The 16471-nt window shown below is 37.0% G+C and overlaps 1 protein-coding gene across 2 annotated transcripts in view; it reads right to left on the bottom strand.

Annotated features, from left to right (window-relative positions):
* The window catches only part of LOC121373670 (tropomodulin-1-like), a 46876-nt gene that overhangs the window by 9199 nt on the left and 21206 nt on the right, over window positions 1-16471 (bottom strand). For both annotated transcript variants that reach the window (XM_041500395.1, XM_041500394.1), the window contains exons 2-7: window positions 13488-13621; window positions 9145-9301; window positions 6389-6508; window positions 4753-4842; window positions 4119-4249; window positions 1670-1777 (exon numbers count right to left, since the gene is read on the bottom strand). In XM_041500395.1, coding sequence (XP_041356329.1) covers window positions 1670-1777; window positions 4119-4249; window positions 4753-4842; window positions 6389-6508; window positions 9145-9301; window positions 13488-13607 — 726 coding nt within the window. In that variant the 5' untranslated portion in view covers window positions 13608-13621. The remainder of the gene's footprint in view (window positions 1-1669; window positions 1778-4118; window positions 4250-4752; window positions 4843-6388; window positions 6509-9144; window positions 9302-13487; window positions 13622-16471) is intronic.

Raw genomic sequence — 16471 nt, 5'->3', positions numbered from 1 at the left:
CATTTTGTACCATCTCAGGGAGTACGCCCTCTGGCGAGCTGGTGGTTACGTAATACTTAACGTGTAACGTCAGGAATGAGCCTTAGAACTAGAGAAACACAATCTACCTGGTTTTTGCGGGATGATAAATAGTCATACATTGCAATGTTCTGTAATAATACACATCGCAGTAAGCCAGCAATAAGTATATCCAGCACTATATATATATTATTTTTCAATAGAAAATAAAATACCATTGTCAAAGTGGCTACACAACAAGTCGAAACAATTAACAATGTTTTGCCCATGCATTAACCTACGTACTGAAATGATATACGGATTGGGTTTTTTAGTTAATTGGTCTATGCTGTTAGTTGCTTCTACCTGTGATTCCTGGTTGACAGGTGTATGTTTGATTGGTAACCAGACGAGCCAATTAATTGACGCTGTCTAGACACAAAAATATATACCGGTATTGTGGAATATTACCTGTCGCCCCTAAAATTGTAATGGACATGGTTTATTACTGTAAATAGTTCTGTAAAACTATTGCTTAAGTAGACTTTTCCATCTAAAACCACAGAACTGACCAATTACGTAGTCCCAAAGAAAAGAAAATTATCACTTGGGTATCGTGGGTTGTCGTTTTGCTCCAACGTAGCATATCAATAGGCCTAATAGTGTACATTTTTCCTTTGGATTATTTAACAGAGAAAAATACTATAACCCCATTTTGTTCCGTTAATGCAACTTGAAATATATTTAGTTAAATAGTTTATTATATTATTACGTCATTTATGCTGTTTTACTAGTCAGGTTGATCAAAGAGAAGCGCTGTGTCGAAAATTACTGCTTTTGTTTACACTGTACATACAGGAGATGGTCAGGAGCTGACGTCACTTCGCCCCAAGCTATCCCACTGGACGTCGCAAAAACGAAACAAAATGGCTGCCCCCAGTTAGCAGGAATAATCATGTTTTTTTATCAACTCTAAAATTACGCGTTTTTCATTTGCTAAAGTATCAGTATGTGTCGGTGGTCCAGGTATGCATCTTTCCAACACATAAGGCTCTTCTTTGAGTTGACCCTACCTTTAAGGTAGTACTAAACCACATAACTTCCGGCTGGGTCAAAGTTCGAGGTGCACTTTTGATAGAGCAGTTAATACCTGTCCTGTGATTGGTAATAAATGTGAGCGTGTTTGTTGTAAAAAAATTAGTTTCATCTGAGCAATAAATGCATGCAATTTATTTTATTTAGTACAACTGTGTCAAGTAGCCTTGTGCTTGAAACATGTATGTATCTCTGAAATTTTTTTTATTCACTTTAAGGGTGAGGGATGGTAGTATTTAAATCCGTGGTATATGTCAATTGATATGCTGCAGGTAGGAGTTTTAGCCACATGTTACTATTGCCGTCTATGGGATTTGATTTGGTGGTATACACCCTTAAGAGAGATTTGTGAAATAGGCCGGAAGTTCAAATGTTGGCTTAAATTTTTAAAATTCCATACTTTTCCAGAATTTTTTCCATACTTTTTCGTAATAAAATAACTTTCAGGAGTTGTGTTCGAGTATGATGTTCAATTAGTAACATGCAAAAGAAAACACAGCCAGTTTGGCATATGACTACGGCATTGCGACAATTTACCGCATTGGCTGCACTTGCATTGGAGCCGTGATAGACTGACCTTTGCTACTTTGTCTGTCGCCTGGACTCCGACCATCTCAAATATCTTCAGGTTGGTGTTGTTCTTAATCGCATCACACACCTCCACAAGCTGCTCAATGGACAAATTCTGAAAAATTAATTAAGGATTGTCGGTTATTCCTTTTACATTCAATAAAAACAATTAAAAGCTGTGTTCTACTTCAATACAGTTGCAAGACAAATCTTGTTGAGAGAGATAGTTTGTTTAAAGACACTACTAGAACATATTAACCAGGCCTTGACCTTGACCGTAAACATTTTCAGTGGTAGCCGGATACCATGTAATAAAATCTGGTAGCCTTCAGTAAACATTGGTAGCCCCATAATTTTAATTAAAAAAAGTAAAAAATTTAAAAAAGCAAAATTATTTACTTTTATTTAAACATGTTGTTTTAGATGGGGTTTTTTTTTTGGTGTTTCAGTCTCGTTGTTTGCAGATTAAATGGATGTGCAAAAATAAAATCTGGAAGTCTGGCGGACTACTGGGTTTAGCCACAAATGGGTAGCCAGGCTACTACTAAGGTCGAGTCCTGCCAGTAATTAATCCTCAGCTTTTTGATACCAAACATTTGGTAATTCTGACATACACATCAAAGAGGAAATCTTTTCTATTAGTAGCAAGAGATTTTTCATATGCACCTTCCCACACACATGACAACACACACCACGACCTTTAATATAATCAGCCATGGAACATAGATTAGGACAAAATAGATGGTTGAAGATTTGCAAAAATATGTAGGAAAAAAACACCATATGACTGCACTAATTAAAGATCAGGACATCCTGATATTAAACTGGGACATCTTGACGTGATAAATAATGGGATTTTTTTCTATACATACAGCTCTAACTCACAAGATGACTGCACTAACTAAAGATCAGGAAATTCTCGATATTGAACTGGGACATCCCAGTATTGAACTGGGACATCCTGATATTGAAATGGGACATCCGGATATTGAACTGGGACATCCCGATATTGAACCGGGACATCCCGATATTGAACCGGGACAAATATTCCAGAAGTCAGTGTAACAGTTTTCTAGCTTCAATAATGTGTTGGCTATAAAACCAGAACACACAACAGGCTTATTTTTTAGTCTTAATCTCCCTTGTAATCATTTTAATACAACAGTATTAGCACTCAACATCTGCTGAATTTATTTATTTTACTGCAAAAGTTAAAAGGATTATATAAATTACTGTAAATCTTAAATTTTAGCGAAATGCAGATAAGTGACATATTAACTATATAAAACTTTAGTAAGGTTGTCATATCAGAAAGAAAAAAAAGAAAAAAGCTTAAATTGTAGGATCAAAAATAAAAATAAATTAAAAAAAAAAGAGTTAAAAAAACAAACTTTAGAGAGGTTGTCATTATCAGAAAGGAAAAAAGAAAAAAGTTTAAATGGTAGGATCAGCCAATTTTGATTTTATTTAATGCAGCTTACAGCAATTTAAGTAGAAACTTGCAGTAATGTGCATGCTAACTAACTATTGTTGTTTGCTATCCTTCTGGTTTAATTAATTAATTACTAGCATGTAACCATTGTGGTGTGTTCAGGTAATCACAGACCAATCAAACTCAAAAAACCTTTTTTAGAACAGTCTCTTTAAACCGGCCTCGGTGGCGTTGTGGTTAGGCCATCAGTCTACAGGCTGGTAGGTACTGGGTTCAGATTCCAGTCGAGGCATGGGATTTTTAATCCAGATACCGACTCCAAACCCTGAGTGAGTGCTCCGCAAGGCTCAATGGGTAGGTGTAAACCACTTGCACCTACCAGTGTTCCATAACTGGTTCAACAAAGGCCATGGTTTGTGCTATCCTGCCTGTGGGAAGCACAAATAAAAGATCCCTTGCTGCTAATCGGAAAGAGTAGCCCATGTAGTGGCGACAGCAGGTTTCCTCTCAAACTCTGTGTGGTCCTTAACCATATGTCTGACGCCATATAACCGTAAATAAAATGTGCTGAGTGCGTCGTTAAATAAAACATTTCTTCTGTTTCTTTAAATTTAGCGTCGTTAAATATCATTAGTATGGCATTCACTATAGGCATCAGCTTGTTGGCCAATTCCAAAACTGTTTATATTTTTACAGCAAATAAATATTTTTAAACAAAATTTGCTTTAATTTTATGCTCACCAACATCTCCTGATTTTTAGTACTAATGTCAAGGAAGAAAGGAAATGTTTTATTTAACGATGCACTCAACACATTTTATTTACAATTATATGATGTCTGACATATGGTTAAGGACCACAAAGATATTGAAAGAGGAAATCCGCTGTCGCCACTTCTTAGCCTACTCTTTTCGATTAGCAGCAAGGGATCTTTTATATGCACCATCCCACAGACGGTATAGTACATACCACAGCCTTTGTTACACCACACGTGATGTCAAAGGTTGTTATGCAGTTCTGTTCACCTTAATATTGTTGAGATTCAAGTGTTGAAGCTTGGCGTCATTGTCCCGCAGTCTTTTTATGCTGTCTTCGATATCAGTTGAGTTGGCCGGTTCATCCTTGACTACCTTCAGTTCCTGTGATTTTGCAGCACCTGAAGTGCAAGATTGAAGAATTTGCTGTTTCATGAAAATAAAATATAGACATTTATCAGTGGAATTGTATCTGATGCCGAAATTGTAGCCATTTGGTGCTTCATATATGTTGTCTTTCTGATATCTGGTTGAGGTTGAGAGATCGATATTAAGTGAGACAAGAGACAGAAAAACAGAGAGAGACATGAAAACACAGACAGAGATAGACAACAGGAGGGAAAGACAAACAGAAATAGAGAGAGAGAGAGAGAGAGAGAGAGAGAGAGAGAGAGAGAGAGAGAGAGAGAGAGAGACAGAGAGAGAGAGAGAGGGAGACAGATAGTGGAGAGAGATAGTGGAGAGAGAGAGAGAGAGAGAGAGAGAGAGAGCGAGAGAGAGAGAGAGAGAGAGAGAGAGAGAGAGAGAGAGAGAGAGAGAGAGAGAGCGAGCTAGCCACAGAGAGGAAAAAGACAGAGTCGGGTAGAGGTACATATGGGGAGATAAGCCAGTGATAAGAACTTACTTGTGAATCCTCCTTCAGCGTTAATGTTCTCGTCCTGCAGTGATGCGTAATACTGAGTCTGAGTCAACATCGAGTGGAAACCAAGAACGGCTGAAACAAAATATACTTTTATACACACATTTGTGTTAATTAGAGGAATGTTTAACACCCAGGCACATTGCTTAGTCAGAAATGGAATTGTATTTCTTTAATGAAACCTTGATACCAGGCCCTAATCTTGCCTGCAAAATGAACGTTTTCTTTGCCGAAAGTCGCCTCAAGTGGCTGAGTTATTAGCAGCAGTGAGAAGTTGAAGTTGCTGTAATATTTTAGACCTAATCCCATATTTAAGAAACGAAATCACATAACAGACATCAAGACCCCGACTTGTTTATTGTAATAGGTCACTTGGCACCTCGTCGCCATCTGTTGGTCCGTGGTTTTAGTTTGGTACCAGTCTGTACGCATGTCACGCCATTTGCTGTGACCAGTCAAGTGTTGTTAATCCTCGGCCACATTCATGTCAGTAATGCCAGAACATGCTATCACTAATTATTACTTTTATTTTAAGATAACGAGACATTATCAACACTTAATAATTATCAACACTTTAATTAATCATATAATTGTTCTGTTTAAATTTTATTACCGGAAGTAGTATTTTATATCGAAATATTACGATTAGAACTGGGTGTATAATTCAGAATTTTTTCAATGGAACGCGGTACATAGCAAAACATTTTAACAAAACTTCTCCCCTTTCTTCTGGAAGAAGCCATTTCTCATACTCTTTCAATTCTAGATTAGGGCCTGCTTGATACACTTTAAAAGAAAGCTTATTACATGAGTTATTTGATGTTTAACATGCAGTTACTTAGTCATATAGGCTACTCTTACCCACCCACCCCCACCCCCCACCCCCAACTTTCCCAAAGACTGGACATGTGAATATTAATTACTGACCACAGGGGACATAACGCATTCATTATCCTCTATTTATGAATGTTAACATGTGGGTAATAAAACCTTTATTTACTGGCCTCTCGGAACATAAACATGATCATAACTAGTAACTTGTTTATTATCCTCTGTGTATGGAAACACAGGGGTAACAAAACTCATATTTACCAGCCACATGAGACATAAAACTTGGATCACTAACTGGTAATTTGATAATTATCCTCTATTTATGTATGATAACATGTAGGTAGCAAAAATTTGTATTTACTAGCCACTTAAACATAAACTTGATCATAAATGGTAACTCATTTATTATCATCTATGTATAACACATGGGTAATAAAATTTGTATTTACTGGCCGCTTGGGACATAAACATGATCATAACTGGTAACTTGTTTATTATCCTACATTGAGGTATGACAACACGAGGGTAATAAAACTCATATTTATCTGTCACTTGAGACATAAACTTGATCATAACTGGTAACTTGTTTATTATCCTCTATTGATGTATGACAACATGATGGTAATAAAACATGTATTTACCAGCCATTCGAACATAAACTGGATCATAAATGGGTAATAAAACTTGCATTTACCAGCCACTTGGGACATAAACTTTGTCATAACTTGTAACTTGCTTATTATATTCTATTTATGTATGGTAACACATGAGTAATAAAAGTCATATTTACCAGCCAGATCAACCAGCTCCTCTTCAGATGCTGCTTTAAGAATTTCATCCCACTCTGTCGCTATTCCTCCCTCTTCCTCCTTCTTATCCGGGGGTGGGTTTTTTGGGGTATACACCTTACCTGGTTAAAGGAATGGAATGTTAACAAAGAAAGAAATGTTTTATTTAACAACGCACTCAACACATTTTATTTACGGTTATATGGTGTCAGACATATGGTTAAGGACCACACAGATTTTGAGAGGAAAATCGCTGTCGCTACTACATGGGCTACTCTTTCCAATTGGCAGCAAGGGATCTTTTATTTGCACTTCTCACAGGCAGGATAGCACAAACCATGGCCTTTGTTGAACCAGTTATGGATCACTGGTCAGTGCAAGTGGTTTACACCTACCCACTGAGCCTTGTGGAGCACTCACTCAGGGTTTGGAGTCGGTATCTGGATTAAGAATCCCATGCCTCGACTAGGATCCGAACCCAGTACCTACTAGCCTGTAGACCGATGGCCTAACCTCGACGCCAGTAGGAATGTTAACAACTCCTCAGCGTATTTTGTATTATTACACATCAGTGTAAGATATTGCTCATGTCATAACAATCTCTCAATATCTAACTAGTGTAATACTGATGTGACGTAGATCACTAGCTGACCCAATTCATAGAAAAATAACGTGTAGTAGGTCTGGTTTGCAGTAGGTTTGTGATAATTTTTAATACTAAAGTAGCTTGGTTGTCATACCATTTTTATAAAACATGTGAACAGTGTTGGTGTCAGACTTGCTTTTGCTCGTCAGATACCGAACTGTTCACTCATTTCATAAAAATGGTATGACAGGCAAGCTCGTTTAGTATTCTATAAAAAAATTATGACTATTTGGTATCTAACATTTTTTTTCTTTCACATTTGGTTGTGAGAAGAAACCTGATGCCATCACACTAACTGCTCCATCCAAAAAACAAAATCAGCTAGGGCTCTTTTATATTCACTTTTTCCATAGACAGGACAGTACATACTGTGGAGTTTGACATACTGGTCATGGAGCATTTGCTGGGATGAAGCCATTGGATTAAAAATCCTATGGCTTCTGGCTTATTTTAACAAGTGTGCCTCCAGTTAAAAAAAATTATTAAAAAAAATAAAATCAAATACCAACTGTGACGAAATTACTTTAAAGCCGCACACCCTAGTTCCATCCAGCGAAAATAAATTATAATTTGGTTAATCTACAAACCTGTAACACACTTAGATCACGTTTTTATCAAATGGAGTGAAAAAGCAGGTTTTATATCGATAAATACCATGGGAATCCCCATGTCCCAATTGCTTGAAATAATTTTGAAAGTTAGTATTCTGATGTCACCGGTAGATGTCGCTCTAAGCACAACAATGCCTACGTCACAACAAATTTCACAGACTTGGGGTGCATTCCTTTCACCTCTCCTGGACATGTTCCAACTGTTCTGTCCTGGTTGTATCCCCTCTCCAGATATCGTAAGACTTAGCAAAATTATTGGTTTTAAGGGTTTGTAACGTTCTGTATTGAGACACTTACTTGTCTGAACTTTATTGTTTCTGAAAATGTTCACGAACTGTGAAGAAAAATCTCACAAATGAACAACAACAAATCGGATGTTGATTGCGCGAACCATGCACGAGAAAACAAACCGAACCAAAATGATAACGGTCACGTGGTATACCAACGTCTGTGACACTGAAATGGAAATATCCCGTCTAAAAATAGATTAGACCTTGTCTGCTCAACGGTTTTTTCTCAGAGGCCCGTGCCATTTTATGAAATACGAAAAATGCATTTTGTGGTATTACAAAAACCAGGATTACCAGGATTACCAAAACACACTTCAGGTGAATGGAAATGCATATTGTAAATAATAAACGGTAAGTAAAGTGCAATTTTATTTGTGAAAAAATGGGGTTTAATAGCGAAAAACAGCGCCGTAATGGTTAACAACTAGCCGTAACTAGGGTGTTTCCCTTTAAGGGGGAAGGAAGAAATGTTTTAGTTAACAATGTACTAACACATTGTAACTATGGTTATATGGCGTTGGACATATGGTTATGGCCCACACAGATAATGAGAGAGGAAACCCACTGCTGGCATGCAATGGGCTATTCTTTCAGATTAGCAGCCATGGGTTTTTCATAAGCAGCATTCCACAGACAGGATAGTACATACCACAGCCATTATTACACCAGTTGTGGAGCATTAGCTGGAATGAGAAATAGCCCAATGGTCGCACTGATGGGGATCGATCCTAGACTTTACTTTACCTAGCACTAGCACTTTACCACTGGGCTTTGTCATGTTTAGGAGGAATCCTGAAGGCTGATGCCATTAGACTATAGTCCGTCCCATCCTCTTACACATTTTTTTTTTTTAAATTGTGTACAATTTAGTAAACAATCAGCTTAGAAATAAATAACTTGTAGTCATTTCCATAGCATGAAAAAAGACGTTCCAGGTGAGACGGACTATAGCTACTCCATCCAAAAAATCAGCATGGGATCTTTTATATGCACTTCTCCACATACAGGACGGTACACACCATATACTTTTAAGTACCAGTCATGCAGCACTGGCTGGAATGGAGAAAGTGAAATCCAAAAATTTAATAGCTCACTTTGAAAAGTCTGCCTCAAGCAAAAAAAAAAAAAATATAATAATAATTTAAAAAATTAAACATCAACTGTGACGAAAATCACTTTAAGCCCCGAATGAAATATCTCTAAAATTTCACCTTTGACCTCCTTGACGAAGGGTTTGTTCTGCTCCCAGTCCTTGTCATCCTTGGCCTGTTTCTCAAGGAAACTCAGCAGCTTCTTCCTGTTGAACGGCCCCGTCGGGTCCTTCTCCGTCTGGTTGCGGCAACGCTGGCCTGGCGGCAGAAGAGAATTCTGGGAAGAGAGAAGAAATTGTTTTTATTTATTGAAGCAATGAACACATTTTAATTACAATTTACAGTTAACGTATATGGTGCTGGAGATATATACATCTAGTTAAGGACCATAGAGATAATTAGAGAGGAAACCCACTGCTGCCACTCCATGAGCTACTCTTTTCTATTAGCAGCAAGGAATCGTTTATATGCACCTTCCTACAGACAGGATAGTACATACCACAGCCTTTGTGTTCTATAAAAGGAAAGGAATATTTGCTTATCGAGTTCCTGTCATCGACAGGCGTGCGCTACAACAGCTTGTTCTGAATGTGCACGTAAAACCCTATGACATGACATGACATGTTTATCAACATCTACGGCAGTATATTTAAAACTATTTCTATTTAGAATGTAACATACAATGTACATACAATGAAACCTTCTTAAAACCAGACCCTCTATAAACCGGAGTCCCCTCAAAACCGGACCCTCTATAAACCGGAGTCCCCTCAAAACCAGACATTTTTCATGGTCCCTTTTCAAATATCTGTACAGAAGGGAACCTCTATAAAACCAGACTTTTTACTTGGTTCTTAGGGTGTCCGGTTAAGAGGAGTTTCACTGTATATGGTTATAGTGAACCCGTGACCCTGTGACCCCTGGGTTAGAGCTAGGACGAGACAATCACATGTATCAAAATTACTTAAACTGAAAAACTATTCCTGGATCTAAAGATTACATCAGAATCTAAAAAAAACTAAACTTGAACTAAAATATGTGACTTGAACTAAAAGACTAGATTTGAACACAATTATTGGACAAACTAAAAGACTAGAAATGAAAACAATTATTAGAAAAACTAAAAGACTATATACTTGAACTGAAAGACTTCTTAAAACTTAAAGACTACACTTGAAGATAAGGGCTACTTGAACTTAAAGACTATACTTGAACCATTTGGAAGATTTACTAGCCCTACTTTACTTCAAGTTAATACAATTTCACTAAATATTAGTAATAATCAGATATATCACCTAAAGAGGGAGATAGAGCTTAAAAACACTAACATTGGGGGGGGTGGGGTGGGGTGGGGATAGGATATTCATATACTGACACACAATGAAAACGCAAAACAGATATTTTTCAATATTTTGTTGTGATTAATGAAAAATATATTTATTGGACTTAAAATAACAATTTATGAGAGAAAGCCATTGATTGGTACTTTTGTCTGGGTTTTAATCCTGGTTTTGTTCTCGTTACACATACAATAGCAGAAACACACAAAATGGTGTGAAATGCATTCATTACATGCTCAATCATGCTGCATGCAATGCACCTGAAATGCCAGTATGTGGACACATAAAAGTCACGTAACGGTGTCATATTCCTCGTCACATTAAGAATGCCACAACTCAGAGAAGAACAAAGGGAGTGAGCGTTGGGCATGGTTCAACGGGGGACTTCGCAAAGCCAAGTTGTTAGGACCTTCAGAGTAAATCCATCAACTATTGGACGACTTGCTGAACGTCATCAACAGACTGAGAGTGTCCGTGATCGACCTCGACCTGGTCAACATCCCATTACGACCTCACGCCAAGATCGGCAGATTTGACGACACCACCTCCATGACCGGTTCAGAACTGTGACGATGACAGCAAGCAACACGATAGGACGTCATGGAAGGCCTATCCATCTGATGATGGTCATCCGTCGACTCAGAACGGCTAGATTCAGATGCAGACGCCCGTACAACGGTAACATGACACCGCGACATCGTGCTGTGAGACTACAGTTTGCTCTCCAGAATGGTAATCATCCACCATCTTCCTCTCATAAATTGTTATTTTAAGTCTAATAAATATTTTTTTCATTAATCACAACAAAATATTGAACAATATCTGTTTTGCATTTTCATTGTCGGGGGTTTCCCTAGAGCGATAAGCCGACACGGCCCGTGCTCCCTTAGCCAGCCAAGTAAGCGCCTTCATGTCTGGTAAGCGCCTTAACTGCAGGACCGTGTCGGCTTAATTTGTAACATGTATACAAAACAATGGAGCTGTGATCCGTAACGTCATTCACCACACATTATCACACTTCCATTTGGTATCTCTGCAATTCTTTAGATGTTCACTTTGAGGTCCATTGATCGCACCGTTTTAATTGTAGACGGGCTTGTGTTGGTCACGTGGTACAGGTGATTGGCTACTACTAATCCGCCAGATAACTGCTTGTTGTAATAATGTCTGTATGCTTGGGAATTACGCATCAAGACAAATCAAAGAAAATACCTATTAATTGAATAAACATCTTTGAAGGTGAAATTCTTGAGTAAAACATGTCACCATTAATCCTGGTATATATTTACCATATCGAAACCGTAACTACGTTGTTATTTGCTAAAATGAACGGTCACGAATCGACCAAAAAAATGGCTAATAAAATTTGCAAGTGGCTAAAATTTTGGCTGAGCCATTTTCTATCTTCTGATGTGAACAAACGGTTACATAATCTATTCAACACCTCAAACATAATAATACCAAATATTCAATTAGCATAATAGCGATCTCGCGACCGGTAACGAGAAACGGTGTTATCCAGAATACAGCGTGTGCCTTATGATGTTTGCTTATTTTAATAATAAAGGTTATTAGTTTTAACGGCATGCATTCGACATGTATGACAGCAATGTGACGGCGATTCAATGTCTGGAAGATATGTAACTTGCTATTTTAATTTTGTAAAGTCTTTGAACCAAAGTAATAAAAACAAACCGACAATGCATGTCAATTTGAATACACATGCCAGTTCAGGGCCGAACGACATGTCGGCTATCCCAAGGGCTGAGTTCAGCCAGACCGAGCGGAAACAAAACGTTTGCTACACTGTTTTGTGCGCTTCACGTTAAACCAAATGGACACGACGGACACCAATCAAGTAGTTCGCGAACGTTAGGAAGAACGTTCGTTGGCTGAACTGAGGAAAGCTCTCGGCGTAATATACGTCACGCTTCAGAGTCAGCTGACACCCACGTGTCAAGAGATATCGTTGCGGACATGAACAATACGATTACACAGGAGTAAATCCTGATGTAAATGTGTAGAAAAACAATAGTTGTTTGCAGCAATGAATACCTAACTGCAGTTTCGTTATTTCCTTTGTCTTTGTTAATTTTGTACCTATGGTCGAGAGCACGCACTGAGATCGTGATCGCGGGAAATGTACATGCAGTATTTATACAAATTGCAGTTAAACGTACACTGAATTAGTTTACAATAATCATATTTGTTAGATAATGCTAGATATATATTTGTTAAACTGAGATGACATTTAATAAGTTAGCTGGATTTGTTTTTAAAGTAAAATTTTATTTTATTAACGTTTTGGGGGGTTTTTTGGTAGTTTTTTTTTTATAAATGGAATATACTGTGAAGTCAGCATTCTTAGCTTAGGTATTTTACAAGCAGAAATCACAACAAGCATTTAACACGACGCTGAAATCAACAACAACAACATGACGCAAATTATGAAGTTGTTGGGGGTGGGGAATTGATGGGGTTTTTAGAAAAAAGCCCCCCACAACCCCCCACAAAAACAACCCCAACATGATTTGATGGATTGAAGGCAAACACTTGACTGTTTTCAACTCACTACCCCACTTCTTTTGGCTTGATTTTTGTGTTATAATGATGCTAAATATGTAAGCGCCTTAAAAAAATCCTGGGGAAAGGCCTGATTGTATGTCAGTATATTTACAAAACTGCAACATTTGACCAAAAATATTTCACTAGCCATCGGGCATGGCAATAGTAGTTATTTACTAGCCCAAAATTGAATATCACTAGCCATGGGAGGGGGCTGCTACCATAATCTAGAAGCCCTGTTAAAGACTAAACTCTAACTGAAAGACACACTTGAACAGAAAGTTTAAACTTGAACTTACCACAAAGATAGGGCTAACTCTAGGTAAGCAGAAAATTTCATTAAATCATCTATTAAACTTTAAAAATGGCAGAAACACATTTTTTACTAACAATATATCAATTATTACATTAAACTATTTCGTCAAATAAAAATAAAAACCACCAGTTCTTTTTAAAATTCACAATTAGTGAATTTAACGTGTGCCAGAGCTAGCCTTGAAATCCATACTTGATTTTAAAAAAAATTCTTGAATGGACAGACTTGAACTTAGAACTTACGTCTGGGTCGAAATCTCCATTTAGTTCTTCAAGCTCCTCGGCTGTCAGTTGGTTGAGAAGATCATCAAGGTTGTCCAATTCAATATCGGGAATTTCCTGATCTTTAATTAGCGCAGTCATCTTGTGAGTTAGAGCTGTAAACAGGGGAAAAAGACATTATTTATCACATATCGAGATGTCCCAGTTCAATATCGGGATGTCCCAGTTTAATATTGGGAATGTCCTAATCTTTAATCAGTGCAATCATCTTGTGAGTTAGAGCTGTTAAAGAGGGGGAAAAAACATTATTTATCACACATCGAGATGTCCCAGTTTAATATTGAGTTAGTGCTGTAGACAGAGGAAAGAGACATTATTTATCACATATCAAGATGTCCCAATTCAAGATTGGGAATTTCCTGATCTTTAATTAGTGCAGTCACCGTGTGAGTAATTACATATCAAATTTATTTTTCTACAGAAAATATTAGTGGCTGTATATTAAACGTGTTTCGGATTATTCTAGTATTTGTACTAGGTTAAATTTCATTTTATTTCCTAAAATATAATTTTTCCATACATCCAAAATTATTTGAAAACAAAATCCAGTTTGGGCTTCTTACAAATATTAAGACGACCAGAAACACATTGAATATACAGAAACTTACATTCTAAACCAGTGCTCTACAATGCGAGTAAAATACTCGCCATGGCAACTAAAAACATTCCCTGGCATCTAAAATATAAAATCACATTCGTCAGTTGGCGACTGTCCAATAATGTTACTTAACAAAACTTGACATCGGAAAACACAGTGGACCAGTAGCAATGTATCTTCCATAAAACATGTTTTCTATCGGTAGTTTGTTGGAAAAATAGAAGTTTGAGAAAAGTTAATCGGACTATGAATAACGGTTACGTTAAGGGAGGTAATACTTCGTTATGGTGTTATCTCCCTTAACTTGAATTTCAAGCGTTTGGAAATGATATGGCCCCAGTTCAGTTTTGGACCAAGTCGGTCCTGTCCCATTTAGAGCCAGGTTTTATTTATGTATTAAAATGAGATTGTTGATTCACTGTGTGTCTTTACTTGTATGTTTCAAACTCAAACATTAATTATTTTAAATGTCCACTTATATATGTGTTATGCTGGGCTCCAATCGTGTCGTGCTTATCGTGATAACGGGTCCCCCCACAATAACGACGTGTCCAGTCATGAATGTTGTTTTAATCACGTCGGAAGTCGTGTTCACCAATGGAGGATGAAAACATGTTTATATTTTCATGACGCGACTTTAGATGGCTTTAAAGACACAACTATTTACAAAACAGTATTTACAGATTTGCAAGGCAGTATTTGACGAAAATAAATATTATTTAAACCGAAAGTAAGGTAGCCGATTGGTAACTACTAGTAACATGTTGAAGCCTGGTAATTATTATCACAATGCTTTTATTTAACTTTTAATGAGTACAGCTATTTAATGCATATCTTAGCAGTGCCATTAAAATAGTAATTCGCTTAATTTCGTTCAATAAAATTATTGGGTACAGAATTTGATAATGATAGTTAATAGTCCTTCACTGTTTTAGTGGAACCAGACACAAACAGTAACTTGTAATTAGTATTTAACAACTAGGAATTACCCCTTCACAAGTTCATTCAAATGTGGTCCTAATAACAATTACGGCATTAGTAATGTGCTGTAAAATGGCAGATGAATCGATTTAATTACAAGAATATATTACCTGGCTACTAAATATAAGTGGCTGGTGACTAAAATATTATACTTTACTGGCCAGGGAAGAGTAAATTTGAACTTGCTTTGTAGAGCACTGAAAATATATTTAATATGTAAGTTTAATCGTAGAAATATTTTAATAGTCAAAAACATCTTACAATGCAGCAAACTCAGGAACGTCCTTTTAAGGCAAGAAAATTAATTACATTTATTTTTATTTCAATTTGTTTTAGGGGGTCTTTAAATTAAAAAAAAAAAGTATCCTAAAAATGGTTACATCCCCCTTGCCAAATTTGTACGAAAAACACTATCTAAATACCAATTGAAAGAAAAAAAGAAAGAAATGTTTTATTTAACGATGCACTCAACACATTTTATTTACGGTTATATATCGTCAGACATACAGTTACGGACCACACAGATATCGAGAGAGGAAACCCGCTGTCGCCACTTCATGGACTACTTTTTTCAATTAACAGCAAGGGATCTTTTATATGCACCATCCCATAGACAGGGTAGTACATACCATGGCCTTTGATATACCAGTCGTGGTGCACAGACTTGAATGAGAAATAGCCCAATGGGTCCACTGACGGGGATTGATCCCACACTAACCGTGCATCAAGCGAGTGCTCTAACAATGGGCTATGTCCCACTCCCAAATACCAATAGATGCGATTGCTGACTGCAAACATGTGCACAGAGAGCTGAATTGAATATTAAAATACCAATAGATGTGAGTGCACAGAAAGCTGAATTGAATATTAAAATACCAATAGATGCGATTGCTGATTGCAAACATGTGCACAGAGAGCTGAATTGAATATTAAAATACCAATAGATGTGAGTGCACAGACAGCTGAATTGAATATTAAAATACCAATAGATGTGATTGCTGATTGCAAACATGTGCACAGAGAGCTGAATTGAATATTAAAATACCAATAGATGCGATTGCTGACTGCAAACATGTGCACAGAGAGCTGAATTGAATATTAAAATACCAATAGATGCGATTGCTGACTGCAAACATGTGCACAGAGAGCTGAATTGAATATTAAAATACCAATGGATGTGATTGCTGACTGCAAACATATGCACTGAGAGCTCAACTGGATATTAAAATTACTGGGAAGAGTCACAGTTAGTGAAAAAATAACTTATTTCTTAAGTAAAATACCTTTTAATATTTCGTTTGGCTTCTTTGTTACAAGATGTAAGTTAATGTTGCTGTGTCAATCTCCATGTGATAAAATAACCTGT

Source organism: Gigantopelta aegis, chromosome 5 (genome assembly GCF_016097555.1).
Source record: "Gigantopelta aegis isolate Gae_Host chromosome 5, Gae_host_genome, whole genome shotgun sequence".
Taxonomy (NCBI): domain Eukaryota; kingdom Metazoa; phylum Mollusca; class Gastropoda; order Neomphalida; family Peltospiridae; genus Gigantopelta; species Gigantopelta aegis.
This window is presented reverse-complemented; position numbering and strand designations above follow the sequence as displayed.